Source organism: Gastrolobium bilobum, unplaced genomic scaffold, assembly GCF_033153095.1.
Source record: "Gastrolobium bilobum isolate Gb01-03AN ecotype WA unplaced genomic scaffold, APGP_CSIRO_Gbil_v1 utg84548, whole genome shotgun sequence".
NCBI lineage: Eukaryota > Viridiplantae > Streptophyta > Magnoliopsida > Fabales > Fabaceae > Gastrolobium > Gastrolobium bilobum.
The window spans coordinates 1-19,216 of record NW_026898852.1 but is presented as its reverse complement, the minus strand read 5'-3'; the positions used below and the strand labels follow the sequence as shown (position 1 = coordinate 19,216).

At 31.8% G+C, this 19,216-nt stretch overlaps 1 protein-coding gene and 1 pseudogene across 1 annotated transcript; one reads left to right on the top strand and one right to left on the bottom strand.

The window, feature by feature from the left end:
- Positions 1-7,288: 7,288 nt before the first annotated feature.
- On the top strand, positions 7,289-10,900 carry LOC133284728 (phosphatidylinositol/phosphatidylcholine transfer protein SFH3-like; annotated as a pseudogene).
- A 3,830-nt stretch (positions 10,901-14,730) lies between these two features.
- On the bottom strand, positions 14,731-19,168 carry LOC133284729 (uncharacterized; the record flags this gene model as incomplete). Its single annotated transcript, XM_061481797.1, has 4 exons — positions 14,731-14,871; positions 16,905-17,668; positions 18,254-18,848; positions 18,959-19,168. Coding segments are annotated over 4 exons (1,710 nt in total), but the record flags the coding sequence as incomplete, so codon positions are not given.
- Positions 19,169-19,216: the final 48 nt, after the last annotated feature.

Below are 19,216 nucleotides of genomic sequence, written 5' to 3'. Positions count from 1 at the left end.
TTGATACCAAATGAGGAAGATAATTTTCAACCCATTAGATATGTGAAAAGCAGTTGTCTAGTAATTTTGAATGTTTGTTAAAAATTGTATTATGTTTTACTAATTGAGAAAATTATATTAGGTTTACTTTTTTTTATTAATATCATTGCATTTCTTTGTTATTTGTTTTTATTGACTCTTATAATTTTGAATATTTGCTAAAAATCATATAGTTTTTTAAAATCTTATAAATTCATATTGTCTTTTCAAATCTTATGAATTCTATTAAAATCCTTTAAAATACAATCATATGAAATCTTGATTGTAAAAAAAGGCTTCTAAAAAAGTCTATAAAGTCTCTCCAATTCTAAAATGTCTTTTAAAATCTGTAGGACTTTTTATCTCAAAAAAGTCTTTTAAAATCCTAATCCAATATACCCCCTTAGTCTATAAAATACCCTTTAGGTGATGAGATTCTCCAATGAAATTGGTTTTCTAATCACATATTTCATCAAATCAACACAAGTCTATAAAATACCCTCCAATGCAAATTATACCCAACTTTGCGAATCATAGATATGCTCCGGTGGCGCTACACATTTCAAGCAAGGGGCACCTGTATACATATTTTCTCATTTTATTTTTCTTTACTGTCCATGATGTTGATGTCGATAATTTATCAATTATTTTAATAATTTTTGTGGATTCTTAACAACTATTAATGAATATACTTCTTTCTGGAATTGTATTGATTACTTTAAGGTTGTGATGAAATAGTAGGATTAGCCATATTTTGTTAGCAGTGTTGTCGATTCTCAAACCTTAATTTTATCAATTTCAAAATAATATAACAACTATTAATCTTAATTGTATCGATTTCAAAATAATATAACATATGAGCATACCAAAATAATATAACATATTTTTGCTGGAATTGAAGATTAAAGCACTGTAACAATAAAGAGAGGACGAGATAGCTGATTCCCAAACCTAGAGAGAGACAGAGAGGGGATGAGAGAGAAAAAATTAGGATTGATTCCCAAACCTAGAGAGAGAGACAGATAGGGGATGAGAGAGAAAAAATTAGAATTATAAGGGATAATTATGAACCATTAGATTTAATTTTAATCTAATGATCAGGAGATTGGATGTAAGGGTGGTAAACTTACCTGGTGGTAAGTATAACCGTCCCCATGTGTATATATATATATATATATATATATATATATATATATATATGGGTTTAGTGGATGCTAGGGGTGTTCGCGGTCTGGATTGGATCGGTTTTGGAAGGAAAAATCATCCGATCCAATCTCTTCGGTTTGATCATGTCATCATCCATTCGGTTTGGATTTTTTTTCAAATCCGATCCGATCCAATCCAATTTTTTTCGGTTTGGATTGGATCGGTTTTCGGTTTTTTGAAAATCTTAAAATTTGTTTTATAGTTATTGTGCAAATAACATTTTTTTGTATAATAGGCTTTGTAAAAAAAAATTAAACAGAAAAGTAAATGATAATATAATTTTTTTTTTGGCAATGAGATATGAAGCTTTACACAAGTAAATTTTTGTTGATGAGATGTGACTAGGTTTTTTCTTGGGTTTAGTTGATGGGTTAATAGGTCTTGGGTTTAAAAAAATTTGGGCTATGATGGGAGGAAAGACCCAAGTAAGTAGAGGGGAATTAATATATTAGATCGGTTTGGATTGGATCGGTTTTCATCAACCCATCCAAAAACCGATCCAATCCAATTAAAATTTGCGGTTTTTATTCGGTTCTCGGTTTTTCGGTTTTCGGTTTATTCGGTTATCGGTTTGGTTACTGCGGTTTGAATCAGTTTGGATCGGTTGATGAACACCCTAAGTGGATGCACAGTGGCTGCATCTAAGGATTAGTGCAGTCATATAAAATTACGTCAATTTATAGTGTGAAAGCATTATATATAGGGAATTAAAACCATATAAAAGTGGAAATAAATATAAAGCATTAAATATGAGAAATCACAACCATACAAATGTGGAAATAAATATAATATTTTTATTTTCAACAATTAATCTTGAACGCGAATTTTCTTTATCCCACCCAAATTAATGATGTAGTTTTTAAGTGACTGCACCAATGTTTATATACAGTCACATTACAAATCATTTTGCCTATATATATATATATATATATATATATATATATATATATATATATATAAGATAGGATCCTTTGACTCCGGTGTCAAATTTCAAATTTGATACCTCATCTGAGAGCCGTTAGATCAAAAAAGATCAATGGTATCACATGCTTGCAAATCAAAGTCGTTGATCTTTTTTGATCTAATGACTCTCAAATGAGGTGTCAAATTTGTCACCAGTGTCAAAGGATCCTACCTCTATATATATATATATTATTCTTATAATATCATCCAAATGTCAAACGGGTAAAAATGAATCAACATTAAAGTTGTTACCATTATAGCATTAATGTTAGTTAGAATTGTAATTATCATTATAAATGCTACAATTGTAACACATTATAATCATAACAATTTTGATGTTGACTTAATACTAAAGTTAGAATTGTAATCATCATTGATGCTATCATGGTAACGTATTAAAATCATAACAATTTAAGTTAATATTGCGATAATGCTATAATTGTAAACCTCATTATAACACATTACAATCGTAACAAAAACGGAGAGAAAAGTTGGTACGGTTGCATGGAAGAAATATGTGATTGTGAAGCAACGGAGTGGCTTAGATGTCTGCTTGCCTCTCTTAGCAACTGAATCTGACAAAGAGTCATCACATGAAGACCCTGTCAAATGTCAATGCCAAATTACAATAAATAAATTAAAAAAAAACGGAAAACGGAAAACGGAAAACTCTAAAATTGTATACTATAGTTATACCCAGGGGAGTAAATGAGCTAGGCCGGCCTACAGGGACCTACGGCCTAACTTATATTAAACCAGGCTTAGCCTGTTAAAAATAGTAAAATAGAATAGGCCTAGACATCTTAAAAAACCTATTTAGAAAATAGGCCATAAGTTTTTTTTTTACATATCGGGTTTATAAACCTACAGGCCGGCCTATATCATATTATTTATTTTAAATAAAATAAATAAAATTACTATTTCAATAATTTTGAATAATAAAGTAATATTATTTTAGTTATTTTTTTAATTATTGAAAATTTAATAGGCTTAAACAGGCTAACAGGCCTAGGCCAAGACTTTTATTTTTTAAATATAGGTCAGGCCACATGTATAATTTGGGACCTACACAGGTTAACAGGCCATTCCAGACTCAATATTTTTTATACAGGTTTGGCCTATTTAAGTCAAAGTCTAGCCTAACCTATTTATACCCCCGGTTGGCCTTCCTAATCCCATTGTGGCCCGCAACTTTCAGAGAATTACTCGGATAATATATCTGCACTCTTCTCTTCGTTTTGCAACCCGTACATTCCTGTATCAAGGTATCTTTTCATCTCCTAAGATTCTATCTTCTTCTCCTCCTTCATTACCTACCAATATGTATGATATGTTGATATCCATTTTGATGCCATTTTAGCGTTTTTATTTGCTTGAGCTGCATTTGATTAAGATTTTGCACTTAAAATATTTAGGAAGTCTTATGTTTTCAATGATAATATATTTTACTAATGATACATATACGGGTATTCATTTATTTATTTTTGGATTACTAGGGGTATTCATTTATATGTATTATTAGATTTTTATAATCTTTTTAAAAAACTATGAACTTTTGATAGCATGGTATAAATTTTCGTAAATAGTATTCAACATTATTTTGTAAATCTGGCTATTACTATGATTACACAAGACTTATACAAATAAAAATATCCTATATGTTTGAAATAAACTACCGATGCACTATTCTTTGGAATGTATGTCCCGAGATTAGCAGTGATACACTCAATAGTCAATACTAACCTCCACGATATTTGCCAAAGAAAAAGAACAACGAAAATAAATAAATCAATCAAATCTATGATTATAATAAATTTACCTGGATCAGTTGTGGTGTTGTGTTATTTAGTTAGGCAGTCTTTTTGTGTTTTAGAAAAAATTGATAACATGATTTTTTTATTAAAAAAATATATATTTTACCGTCATAGAGCAAATATATAGGTCGGTCATGCGTTGGATGTTGAGTTGAGCTTCGTAAGCTAAATTTTCAGCTGATTTTTTTAAATAAAGATGAGAACTTCTACCTACTAGTGAAAGGCAAAAAAATTAAGTTAATGCTTTTTAATAAATTAATTACGCATTTATTACAGTTTTGGAAATAATTACACATTTATTACACAATATGACGCCCAATTTGGGCGTCACCAATAACGCCTAAATTGAGCCTCTCTCAAGAGGCAATCACGCCTAATTTAGTCGTCACTCATCAGGTGTTGACACATGTCATATTTTTTTTCCAAATTAACAATAATTTAATCATAAAACTTCTGAAGGCCATAACTTTTGACTCGGGTGTCCAAATCAGGTAATTCCTTATTTGATTCCACATAACTTTTTTGAGATCTACGCAATGAAATATCATTTGACATATTTTATTTCTCAGAAACACAATTTAAATTTTTAAGAATCGTATTATAAGAGCGGTTAAACCCAGAAGCCTCTGAGTTCTGGGTTTGAGATTTAATATAAAAAATAAAATAAAATTTTGATTTCTGATTCAAATTTTTTTTTTACAATAACTTTTTTTTTATTATAAAAAAAATTTGGTTTGTTATTTAAATTAAAAATTATTATTAATAATGAAAACAAAATAAAGATTTGATTTGTGATTTAAACTAAAAAATCTATTTGAAAAATCTGTAGAAATAAAGAAAATAATTAAATAAATATTCTAAATCTCTAAGGAAGAAGGATATTATTTTTGAAATTAATGATTAATGCTATAAGTTTCTGGTTTATTATTCGTGGTCTGAAATTAATGATGGCTTATGAATGTTTTTCAAAAATAAAATTACCTAAATTAGGCATGATTGCCTATTGATTGAAACCCAATTTAGACGTGATTGGTGACGTGTCAAGGGTTGTCACGTGTTGAAACGTGTCACATTTTTAATCTCAGAAGCCTCTGAGTTCTGGGTTTGTGATTTAATATAAAAAATAAATCAAGATTTGATGTGTGATTTAAATTAAAAAAAATAAAAAAAAATTTCTAAAAAAATTTGGTTTGGGATTTAAAATTAAAAATAACAATTATTATGAATAAGGAAAACAAAATAAAGATTTTATTTGTGATTTAAACTCAAAAATCAATTTGAAAAATCTGTATTAGTAAAGAAAATAATTACATAAATATTCTAAATCTCTAAGGAAGAAGGATTACCTGATTTAAATTTAAATTATGTTTGAGAAATAAAATATATCAAATGAGATGTCATTGTGTAGATCTCGAAAAGTTATGTTGAATAAAAAAAGAATTACCTAATTTGGATACACGAGTTAAAAGTTATGGCCTTCGGAAGTTTTATGATTAATTTTTTTTTTTTTGGAAATAAAATATGACACGTGTCAACACCTGATAAGTGACGCCTAAATTAGGCGTGATTGCCTCTTGATTGACGCCCAGACGTTATTGGTGACGCCCAAATTGGGCGTCATATTATGCAATAAATGTGTAATTATTTTAAAAACTGTAATAAATGCGTAATTAATTCATTAAAATGCATTAAATTAATTTTTTTGCCACTAATGATTTTTATAAATTAAGAACATCTACTAACTACTACAGAATAACTTCTTTCTCCACCCTCTGATTTGATTCTCTAATAGAAAGTTTGTCTCTAACGATCGCCTTGTTATTATTAAAAAAAAAATATTGATTATAATCAAAATAAATCTTTAAATTTGGAATTTTAACAATATAAAATGCGATTATACATCATCCAAATATCCGATTTCTGTAAAATTATTGTTTAATTGGTTAAATATTATTATTGATAATGCTGTCATTGCTGTACTATCAAGTGCTTTAAAAAAATTATTATTATATTTTCAATTTAAAAATCTCTTATACATTCCATTAAAAAAAATAATATATATATATATATATATATATATATATATATATATTATGCAAAAAGTGTTTATCCTTATAAATGACACAACTTATATCCTTTCACTCTCACAAAGAGGCGGGACCCACATCTTTATTTTTTTTTTCAACTCTCTTTCCTCCTTTATCTATCTCTTTCTCTCTCTTAAAATGACACAACTTTATATCATTTAAAATGACACACATTTTTCCCTATATATATATATATATATATATATATATATATATGTGTTTAGCGGATGCACAGTGACAGCACCTAAGGATTAGTGCAGTCATATAAAATTACGTCGATTTATAGTGTGAAAGCATTATATATAGGGAATTAAAACGTTATCAAAGTGGAAATAAATATAAAGCATTAAATATGAGAAATCACAACCATACAAATGTGGAAATAAATATAATATTTTTATTTTCTACAATTTATTTTGAATGCGAATTTCCTTTATCCCACCCAAATCGACGTAGTTTTTAAATGATTACACCAATGTTTATATACAGTCACATTACAAATCATTTTGCCTATATATATATATATATATATACACACACGTATATAGTATATTATTATTCTTATTAGACCAAGTTTTTTATTTTTTAAATATAGGTCAGACCAGACTTATAATTTGGGACCTACACAGGCTAACAGGCCAGGCCAGACCCAATATTTTTTTATACAGACTTTGCCTATTTAAGTCAAAGCCTAGCCTAGCCTATTTATACCCCTACTTGTACCATTTTGGCATTCCTAATCGCATAGTTGCCGCAACTTTGAGAGAATTATTCGAATAATATATTTGCACTCTTCTCTTCGTTTTGCAACCCCTACATTCCTGTATCAAGGTATCTTCTCATCTCCTAACATTCTATCTTTTTCTCATCCTTCAATACCTACCAATATGTATGATATGTTGATATCCATTTTGATGCCATTTTAGCGTTTTTATTTGCTTGAGCTGCATTTGATCATGCATATAATTAGATATCTATCTTGTTCTTTCTTTCTATAGTTTTTTTTTTGTCCATGCATGCTAAAATATGAACATGGTTGATTGTTTTAATGGATAAAGAATTGATCTTTTTAGCTTCTGACATGTTGTTTATGACTAAAAGGTGGTAGGTGCACGTGAAGGCTCAATTGTGGGCTTTTCATGTATGTTACTGCTTGATTCACTTTTGCCTTACGACTAATCTTACAAGATTCAATTAATCATGTGTGACGTTATGTCTGGATCTGTTGACCGAACCATGAAATTTGGTAAGTCTAATTACTTGAATTTCATATCTCAGAACTTTCCTCTGCATCCTTTGTGGTTCTTTGTCTGTATTTACTTATATTCTTTGCATGCACTATGAAATTTTTATCAATTCTATATATGGTTACATTTGTACTAGCTAGAATGTGGAATGTTATGACATAACTATTTTACATGCTTTTTAACATGCGATGATGAGAAAAGTGGAAAATAGAGGAAATTGAAATCAGTTTATCATCACAAACAAGCATTTTATATTCAGAATGCGTTCGATAACAAACAAAAAGCAGTTATAAATCCAGATGTTATGCTATTGGAAAACAAATGATTTATATTTTCCTTGGTTATATATTAATTAAAACATCACTATCAGGATGAGATGTTAAACGTGTGAATATCTGAATTTCTGTCATTTGATTCAAACTTCTGTGAGTAAATTGTTTTCTTCATGTAAGCACAGGTCATGAAATTGAAAATTCCGAGGATGAAAAGAAAAGGCTTGGGTCGTTAAAGAAGGCGGCAATGAATTCCTCAACTGAGCTCAGGCATTCCTTTACCAAGAAGGGGCGAAAACACAGCAGGGTTATGTCTCTTTCTATTGAGGATGAAATTGATGCTGAAGAGTTACAGGCAGTTGATGCTTTTCGCCAAGCATTGATCTTGGAAGACCTATTACCCTCACAATATGATGATCATCATATGATGCTTAGGTAACCCTTTTAACATAGTCTTTTGTTAACTATTTATTTATAGTTGTAGCATGAGTAAGTAACTTCGCTTAATGCCTTAATTGATGATCTCTCAGATTCTTGAGAGTAAGGGAGTTTGAACTTGAGAAAATAAAACAAATGTGGGCAGATATGCTTAAGTGGAGGATGGAATTTGGTGCTGACACTATCATGGAGGTAATCATGTGGAAAAGATAAGAATCACCCTTTATATATTTTGTGGTGTTCTTCATCTAATCATAAATTTTTTGTGTTGTTTAGGATTTTGAATTCGAGGAAATTGATGAAGTTCTAAAATACTACCCACAAGGGCATCATGGAGTTGATAAGGATGGACGACCTGTTTACATTGAAAGATTGGGTCAGGTTGACTGTAACAAGCTTATGCAAGTAACAACTATGGAACGTTATCTCAAGTACCATGTTAGAGAGTTTGAGAGGACCTTCGCTGTTAAGATGCCTGCTTGCTCAATCGCAGCAAAGAAGCACATTGACCAAAGCACAACTATTTTGGATGTGCAAGGAGTGGTGCGTATAAAATTCTAACCCTATATTTTAGTTCTTCAATCTATCTTGCCCAATGAGAAACTAATAAGAGGAAAGAAATATTGTAACACATTAGATGATAGTCACAATAGATTTAAAGAGGAAATGTCCAATTCCAATTATACTAGTGGATATCATATCAATTGTTATAAATGTTTTTCATATTGAAAGAAGTTTCACACAATTGCTGACTAGCATGCTTGGTCAGGGTCTTAAAAGTATGAACAAAGCTGCAAGGGATCTCCTCCAGCGGCTTCAGAAGATTGTTGGTGACAACTATCCTGAGGTACTTGTTAATCTACTTAGTCGTGGCAATAGTTTAAATAGCCTTCTAAATTTACCCTAACTGAGTTTTCCTTTGCATGCAGATCCTGAACCGTATGTTCATCATCAATGCTGGTTCTGGATTTAGGCTCTTGTGGAATACCGTTAAGCCATTCCTTGATCCCAAGAACACCTCAAAAATCCAGGTAAGCATTTTTAGTCTACTTATCAATTTGAACCAAGGTGGATTTTCAGTTAACTAGGGGCAATAAACATATTAATGTTTTGTTCACCAGGTCCTAGGTAACAAATACCAGAGTAAGTTGCTTGAAATCATTGATTCCAGGTTAAATTTATCTCCTTCTTCATTGAAGTATTTTTTTCTCTTCATGACCAAATTCATTGATTTATAATTATGTTGTTCCATCATGGCACTGACATTACTCCTTAAGACTATAAATAACACCTTGTCTACGGTATTTAACAGTGAACTTCCAGAGTTCTTGGGCGGTACTTGTACTTGTGCAGATAAAGATGGTTGTATGTTTTCTGACAAGGGACCATGGAATGACCCAGACATCTTGAAGGTAGTTTACTGCTGAAATATCAATTTCTTTAGTAATATAATATAGCAAATGAAAAAAATAAAGTATTTCCTCTGGATGAATTAGATGGTTCAAAATGGCGAGGGAAAATGCAAGGGAAAAACCTTATCCGGCGTTGAGGATGAAACATCACTTCAAAAGACAGTCGATTTTCTAAACTTTTAACAATTTCAGAGAGCAAAGCTTTGTCCTGAAACTTTTCTCTGTATTTATTTGACAGAATATTTGATTAATATTCTTCTTTTTTTTGTTTTTGCCTATAATATTAAGGGTTACAAAAAATCATTTCCAGAGACACATGATGTGCAATGTTTGTCGCCAAAAGTAAGTTTCCTAGGCTTCAATCAGTTGTTGTTCCCGTCCTGTGTATTATTTCTTTCAAAAAATAGTTTTGAGGAAACTGCTTAGTTTATCTAGTCATGTTGTTCGCTGTGTCTGTAAACTTGAGGTCATATGAATTTCTCCCATTTTCTACTTCTGTTTCTAAGAACATATATATTGCAGGTCGAAAAGCAATGTAATGTGTATCAGTATGACGCCTTTGTCTCAGTGCTTGACAAGCCAGTCGATTCATCTTGGAAGAAATCAGTACAAAATGATAAATATGCACCTTCTCAAGGTATTATGTACTTCTATTTTATTGTTCTTTCATCTTATAAGTAACATATATTACATGGTCAGCAGTAAAACACTGCTCATAACAATTTGAACAACATAATCAACATTTTTGCTCATTGACAAGGAAGAAACATATCACAATATGGTTTTGTGAAAATTCTAAATTTATTTTCCTTGCATGCAGATTGTTTCCCTACCCATAATAGCAAGAATTCTAATGGGTTTAACAATCAATTTGTTGGTGGAATCATGGCCTTAGTAATGGGAATTGTAACCATGATCCTTATGACATGTAACTTGCCAAGGAAAATAACTGAAGCAGCACTCTATAGCAGACAAGCATATTATGATGGGACTACGATGAAAGCACCTGCAATTTCAAGCAAGGAATACACGACAACGATGAAAGCGCCTGCATTTTCAAGCAATGAATACATGACAACGATTAAGCGCATGGCTGAACTAGAAGAGAAAATGACTGTTCTCAGCTTGAGACCTGTCATGCCACCCGAAAAAGGAGGAAATGCTAAATGATGCTCTAAACAGGGTCAGTACTCTCGAACAAGAGTTGGCTGCAACCAAAAAGGTATTATTGTTTTTCCTTGATACTTGAATCAATGCCATCATTATTTGGGGAATAAAATAAAAGATGATAAAACATCTTCCACTAGATAACTACGTGTGCGCTAACATTTTTGGAATTTAATTTGCTTCCTATTTGGGGTTTAGGCACTTGATGATGCCCTTGCTAGACAAGTAGAACTTCAAGCTCAAATTGATGAGAAGAAGAAGAAGAAGAAGAAGAAGAAGAAGAAGAAGAAGAAGAAGAAGAAGAAGAAGAAGAAGAAGAAGAAGAAGAAGTTGGTATGTCATACCTGCCATGCATTCCTATAAAAAAAATTATATACTATCGAGTGCTTTTGTTCACACACATTTTTGGGTTTGTGATTACAGTTCCGCTTCCACTGGTAAAGATGATAGGTGTGCTTTGTTGTGTGACCTTCAAATATTTAACATCCGCGCGACACAATCCCTCAAGCATCTGAGACAATTTGTGGGAAGGATACTCAGTTTGTCTATTCATAAGGATTGACTTCCCAATAATATACTTTTTTATTTATTTTTTGGAACGGTACTAAACCCCATGTTTTTGGAGGCTTTCTATACCCTCGAATGCCTATTGCATTTGGTTATTTGGTTTACTAGGGGTATTCATTTATATGTATTATTAGATTATTTATAATCTTCTTAAAAAACTATGAACTTTTGATAGCATGGTATAAATTTTCGTAAATAGTATTCAACATTAATTTGTAAATCTGGCTATTACTATGATTACACAAGATTTATAAAAATAAAAATATCCTATATGTTTGAAATAAACTACCGATGCACTATTCTTTGGAATGTATGTCCCGAGATTAGCAGTGATACACTCAATAGTCAATACTAACATCCACGATATTTGCCAAAGAAAAAGAACAACGAAAATAAATAAATCAATCAAATCTATAATTATAATAAATCAAACAACTTTTTTATGTAAAAGTGATTTTCAGATCATACATCCAAACGTAAAATAACTTTACCTTTTAAAAAAAGTTATTTAAAAAAAAGCAATGCATAAAAAGTTATTTTTTAAAAAGCTCATCCAAACGGGCCCTAATTGCATCAATTACATTTTTAAAAATCATATTAACAAGCATTAAACTACTTTTGATTGAATTTGATGTCGTAAGTGCATAGAAAAATAGCTAAATAGAAAGTTATGATACGATAAAAGAGTGGAAATAGTGATCAGTTATAATTATAATTATCAAAATAATAAAATTCAACTCCTAAGGTCATAAGCACGCTTTTATATACTAATTATAAATTCATCCAAGATTCTAAATTCTAAATCTAAAATAAGAAAATTTTCTAAAATAAATATAATGATAATTAACTTCTAAAAATAAATAAATAATCACAATTAAGTCATTCAAAACACAACTGTGTTGTTTTCCTTTTTCTTGCCAAACAAATCTCAATCATGTCTGCTGCTTCATTTGACCTTGAATTTGATCGCAATTTGTTATATTTCAAATTATTGCTTCTTTTAATAATTGGGCCAAACTTATTAGGCCACAATTTTGTTTGACTTCAAGCTTCTTGAATAAATGGTTAAGTAAGGTACAATGAGCTAACTGTAAGTACATTATAATTACTTAAATTTAGAACCATATAAAAAATTATACTTTTACATCAAATCACTTTCCATCAATAGCCACGTTTTATTTTTATATTTACCGAAATCCAATCATATTTAATTTTATTTCCATCAACATTATTAATAAATCAAATTTAAAGGATTTTTTATTAGGTGAATTGATTATATGAAGTGAATTAATAATTAATCAAATGTAATTTTACTATAGTGGAAATGAGTGATCAGTTATCATAATAGACATGCTTGAGGTCACTAGAATGCTAAATAAATTAGCGACAACCCAAAAAGGGATAAAAATTAAAAAAAAATTGACCATAACAAAAATAATAATGATAAGTATAGGGTTCACAATGATGGCTTAATGTACAGAACACAAGGAAGCAAGAGTTCTAGCTCATATTATCCAAGTTTGACAGTGGCAAGGTCTCTTATTTGTTTTCCCTCTCCTGTTGCGAGTGGCATGGATGACGTTTTCATTTTAGTGAGTAGTAGCAGCCATGAAATCTGGACTTAGTGGTGCACCATATTATCCTTCCACCACCCAGCTCATATCTCAATTATTCAAGTAATTAACAAGTGGAATCGCTACTTGTTAATTCAAGCAAAAATCACATAAATTTAATTTCATTTAATCTATCAAAGAAAAGAAATGCTACACACACAAAATTAAAATTAGATTAACAAAAATATATAATATATATGTATAGGGGACGGTTATACTTACCACCAGGTAAGTTTACCACCTTTACAACCAATCTCCTAACCGTTAGATTAAAATTAAATCTAATGGTTCATAATTATCCCTTATAATCCTAATTTTTTCTCTCATATTTTCTCTTTGTCTTTCACTTTCTATGTTTGGGAATCACCTCTCTCATCCTCTCTTCCACTGTTGTGCGCTTTCGAAATCTAATCACTGTAACAACTCTGATTTTAATTCCACTGTTGTGCGCTTTAGACATTTTCTAATGAAATTGTTTTGACTTAGACATCAAATCACTGTAACAACTCTGATTTTAATTCCACTGTTGTGCGCTTTAGACATTTTCTAATGAAATTGGTTTGACTTAGTCTATAAAATACCCATTAGGTGATGAGATTCTCCAATGAAATTGGTTTTCTAATCACATATTTCATCAAATCAACACAAGTCTATAAAATACCCTCCAATGCGAATTATACCCAGCTTTGCGAATCATAGATATGCTCCGGTGGCGCTACACATTTCAAGCAAGGGGCACCTGTATACATATTTTCTCATTTTCTTTTTCTTTACTGTCCATGATGTTGATGTCGATAATTTATCAATTATTTTATTAATTTTTGTGGATTCTTAACAACTATTAATGAATATACTTCTTTCTGGAATTGTATTGATTACTTTAAGGTTGTGATGAAATAGTAGGATTAGCCATATTTTGTTAGCAGTGTCGTCGATTCTCAAACCTTAATTGTATCGATTTCAAAATAATATAACAACTATTAATCTTAATTGTATCGATTTCAAAATAATATAACATATGAGCATACCAAAATAATATAAAATATTTTTGCTGGAATTGAAGATTAAAGCACTGTAACAATAAAGAGAGGACGAGATAGTTGATTCCCAAACCTAGAGAGAGAGACAGATAGGGGATGAGAGAGAAAAAATTGGAATTATAAGGGATAATTATGAACCATTAGATTTAATTTTAATCTAACGATAAGGGTGGTAAACTTACCTGGTGATAAGTATAACCGTCCCTCTATATATATATATATATATATATATATATATATATATATATATATATGTTTAGTGGATGCACAGTGGCTGCATCTCAGGATTAGTGCAGTCATATAAAATTACGTCGATTTATAGTGTGAAAGAATTATATATGGAGAATTTTTATTTTTTTTTGTAAATTTATATATGGAGAATTAAAACCATATAAAGGTGGAAATAAAAATAAAGCATTAAATATGAGAAATCATAACCATACAAATGTGGAAATAAAAATAATATTTTTATTTTCTACAATTAATTTTGAACGCGAATTTCCTTTATCCCACCCAAAATGATGTAATTTTTAAGTGACTGCACCAATGTTTATATACAGTCACATTACAAATCATTTTGCCTATATATATATATATATATATATATATATATATATATATTCTTATAATATCATCCAAATGTCAAACGGGTAAAAATGAATCAACATTAAAGTTGTTACCATTATAGCATTAATGTTAGTTAGAATTGTAATTATCATTAATGCTACAATTGTAACACATTATAATCATAACAATTTTAATGTTGACTTAATACTAAAGTTAGAATTGTAATAATCATTAATGCTGTCATGGTAACGTATTAAAATCATAACAATTTAATTTAATGTTGCGATAATGCTATAATTGTAAACCTCATTATAACACATTACAATCGTAACAAAAACGGAGAGAAAAGTTGGTACGGTTGCATGGAATAAATATGTGATTGTGAAGCAACGGAGTGGCTTAGATGTCTGCTTGCCTCTCTTAGCAACTGAAGCTGAAAAAGAGTCATCACATGAAGACCCTGTCAAATGTCAATGCCAAATTACAATAAATAAATTAAAAAAAAAACGGAAAACTCTAAAACTGTATACTATAGTTATACCCAGGGGAGTAAATGGGCTAGGCCGGCCTACAGGGACCTACGGCCTAACTTATATTAAACCAGGCTTAGCCTGTTAAAAATAGTAAAATAGAATAGGCCTAGGCATTTTAAAAAACCTATTTAGAAAATAGGCCATAAGTTTTTTTTTGTACATATCGGGTTTATAAACCTACAGACCGGCCTATATCATATTATTTATTTTAAATAAAATAAATAAAATTACTATTTCAATAATTTTGAATAATAAAGTAATATTATTTTAGTTATTTTTTTAATTATTGAAAATTTAATAGGCTTAAACAGGCTAACAGGCCTAGGCCAAGACTTTTATTTTTTAAATATAGGTCATGCCACATGTATAATTTGGGACCTACACAAGTTAACAGGCCAGGCCAGACTCAATATTTTTTATACAGGTTTGGCCTATTTAAGTCAAAGTCTAGCCTAACCTATTTATACCCCCGGTTGGCCTTCCTAATCCCATTGTGGCCCGCAACTTTCAGAGAATTACTCGGATAATATATTTGCAGTCTTCTCTTCGTTTTGCAACCCCTACATTCCTGTATCAAGGTATCTTTTCATCTCCTAAGATTCTATCTTCTTCTCCTCCTTCATTACCTACCAATATGCATGTATGATATGTTGATATCCATTTTGATGCCATTTTAGCGTTTTTATTTGCTTGAGCTGCATTTGATTAAGATTTTGCACTTAAAATATTTAGGAAGTCTTAAGTTTTCAATGATAATATATTTTACTAATGATACATATACGGGTATTCATTTATTTATTTTTGGATTACTAGGGGTATTCATTTATATGTATTATTAGATTATTTATAATCTTCTTAAAAAACTATGAACTTTTTTTTTTTTTTTGTAAATAAAGAGGGGCTAAGCCCCAGAAACAGAAAGAAATTACAAATCAGGAACTAACAAGCTAGACATATTTCTAGCATCAGCAACTATAAGTTCCATCAACTCAGGAGGAGGATCTTTAAAAATCTTGAAATGGAGATTATTAGTCTGCCCAGCTTTAGCTAACCAATGAGCACATTTGTTGTTTTCTCTCTTGGTATGAACAAGATGAATAGTCCAATCTGCTTTTAACCATAATCTTAATCTGCTAGTGACTTGAGAGTCCCTAGGATCTTCATGCTTCTCCTTTAACATCTGGATGGCTTGGCTAGAATCACATTCTAGCTCTATTCTTTTTAATCCTGTTCCCCAAAGCAGTTCCAAACCTTTCAGTAATCCCCATAATTCTGCATCAAGAGGATTGCAGGAACCTAAATTACAATAGAAGCTCCCCAAAAAGGATCCATTGTGATCTCTTAATATACCACCACAACTAGCTTTTTTCATGCCACTAGAAGAAGCTCCATCACAATTCAACTTAACCCACCCTTGCTTGGGGGCTGTCCAAACGCTATCGTTGGAATCACCACGGCGCTGATAAATTCGGGCTTGCAGAATCTGTTGGACAAACATCCAAATTGAAGCCTGTGATTGCTCATCATGACAGAAATGATCTTCGTGGATCTCCAAATTTCTCCACTTCCACAAAAACCAACAAGTAGTAAAGAAAATATCCCTCCAATCCTTCACTTTATTGGAGGACCACATGTTATCGATATTTAAAGTCAACCAATCCTGCAAATTCGAATTCATAAAGGAATTGGGTATCGAACCTGTAAACCAAGATTGCCAAATTTTCCTAGCATGTCTACAATCACGAAGAACATGAATAATAGTTTCCTCATGATTTGGACAACTGGGACAGACATTTGAACCTCCGCTCCACTTACTGGTTCTGCTGCGCACTGAAAGTTTAGCAAGCAAAGTCATCCACATAAACACTTTCACTCGTTCTGGTCCATTCCACGACCAAACTTTTTTCCATAAGCTAGTGTGAACATCTGCTGGTAAGTTCATAAGATTACAATAAGCGACCTTAACCAAAGAAGTTGAGTGATGATTATTGATCCAAACTAATCTATCCTCCCCATTCCTTGGAATAAGCCTGAGATGATTTGTTACTGCATCAGCCAAATCTGACTCCAGAAATTGATGATCAACTTCAAGACGGAAACCATCATCCACCATGTAATCTGCAATTGATTTCTGACTCTCCTCCCACGGCACCTGATTGCTCGACAACTGCTGCAAATTTTCCTCCCATCCCAACCAGTTATCAGTCCAAAGCTTTACTTCAGAACCATCTGCTATTTCCCATCTAAGACCAGCAAGGAAATTACTCCAACATTTAGCAAGATCACGCCAAAGTTTAGAGTCATATGATTTTGCCTTTATACCTCTCCTTAAGTCTTGACCTCTACCATACTTGGCTACTAAAATCTTAACCCATAAATCATCTTTCTTAGTTAACACCTTCCACGCCAGTTTATGAATATAAGCTTCATTTTGGAGTCGAAGGTTAATTATTCCCAAACCACCTCTAACTTTGGGTTTATACATTTGATCCCAAGCTACTAAATGAGCCCGCCTTCTGCTATCCTGATCTCCCCAAATGAAAGCCCTTTGTATCTGCTCAATTTCATCACAAAACGTTACTGGTAAAAGACCATTCTGCATATGGAAAGAAGGGATTGCAGCAATGACCGATTTCACCAAAGTAACTCGACCAGCAAAAGAAAGGCAATGGCTTTTCCAACCATCCAGTTTTGAACGTATCCTATCCTTGATAGCTCCATAGTCTGCTTTAATATATCTCCCTTGTTTAACAATAGAGCCTAAATATCTGCCAATACTAGAAGTGCGCTTAAAGCCCATTCTGTTGACAATCCTTGTAGCAACTTGAGTATCAGTATTCGGGGAAAAATAAATCAAAGATTTATTTGCACTAACACTTTGCCCCGACATCTCACAAAAGAGATTAATACAATCCATAATCACCTTAGCTTGCTCCATATCTGCTTCCGCAAAGAGAATGATATCATCTGCAAATAAAAGGTGGGATACACTCGGCCCTCTTCTGCAGACTCTAATAGGCTTCCACGAACCCATAGTCACTTTTTCAGCGATCAAGTGGGAAAGCTTCTCAACACACAACACAAAAATATAAGGAGATATTGGATCCCCTTGACGAATTCCTCTCTGAGGAACTATGCAATCCGAAGCCACACCATTTATCAAGACCCTCGAACGATTAGAAGTTATAGAAGCCATTATAACACCAATCATCCAATCAGGAAACTGAACTTCAATAAGCACTTTATAGATAAAACTCCAACTGAGTTTATCATAAGCTTTTTCAAGGTCCAGTTTGATTGCCATTGTACCTTTCTTTCCTTTTACTCTCCCCATAGAATGAACCAGCTCCTTTGCTACTATAATATTATCTTGAAGCTGACGATTTGGCACGAAGCTAGCTTGGTAAGGAGAAACTAAATTCTCCATTGTAAGCTTAAGCCTATCCACAATGATCTTGCTCATACCCTTATAAATGACATTACACAAAGAAATAGGTCTGAATTGAGAAACATACATTGGCTTAGGAACTTTGGGGATCAAAGTGATCAGAGTACCGTTGACTTCCTCAATGCTGGAAGGGTTTTCTGCATAATACTTGATATCTCTCCAAATCTGTTCACCAATAAATTCCCAGTTCTTTTTGTAGAATGCCGCGGTATAGCCATCCTCCCCTGGAGCTTTCGAATCTTTCATAGAAAAGAAAGCTCGTCTGACTTCATCTTTTGAAATTGGAGCACCTAAGTTAACAACAGTCTCATCGTCCACCTTTGGCCAAAGAGTCTGGACCCAAGGACGATCATGGTTTTCTTCAGAAAATAGTTTAGAGAAGTAAGCATTTATTACCCGTGCAATGTTGTGATCTTCTCTAATCAAGTTTCCAGCATCATCTTTCAACTGCTCCTTCTACGTCTAACAATTGTTTTCATATGATAGTACTTTGTATTCCTATCTCCTTGAGCTATCCAAGTAGCACGAGACTTTTCAAACCACAAAAGTTCCTCCTGTTCTAAAACTTGTTCAAGTTCACCCCTTATCTTGCCTTCAATCTTTTCCAAATGGCTTTTATTCTGCTCAGAAATTGCCCTCTGGATACCTTCAAGCCTACCAATCAACCTGTTCTTCTTATGATGGATATTACCAAACACATCTTTATTCCACTGCTTAATAAGAGGAGTGAAATCACGAAGACTATCAACTGTTCTTTGATCCTGACGCCAGTTTTCCTTGATGAAATTGTTAAAAAATTGATGATCCAACCAAAAAGAATGAAA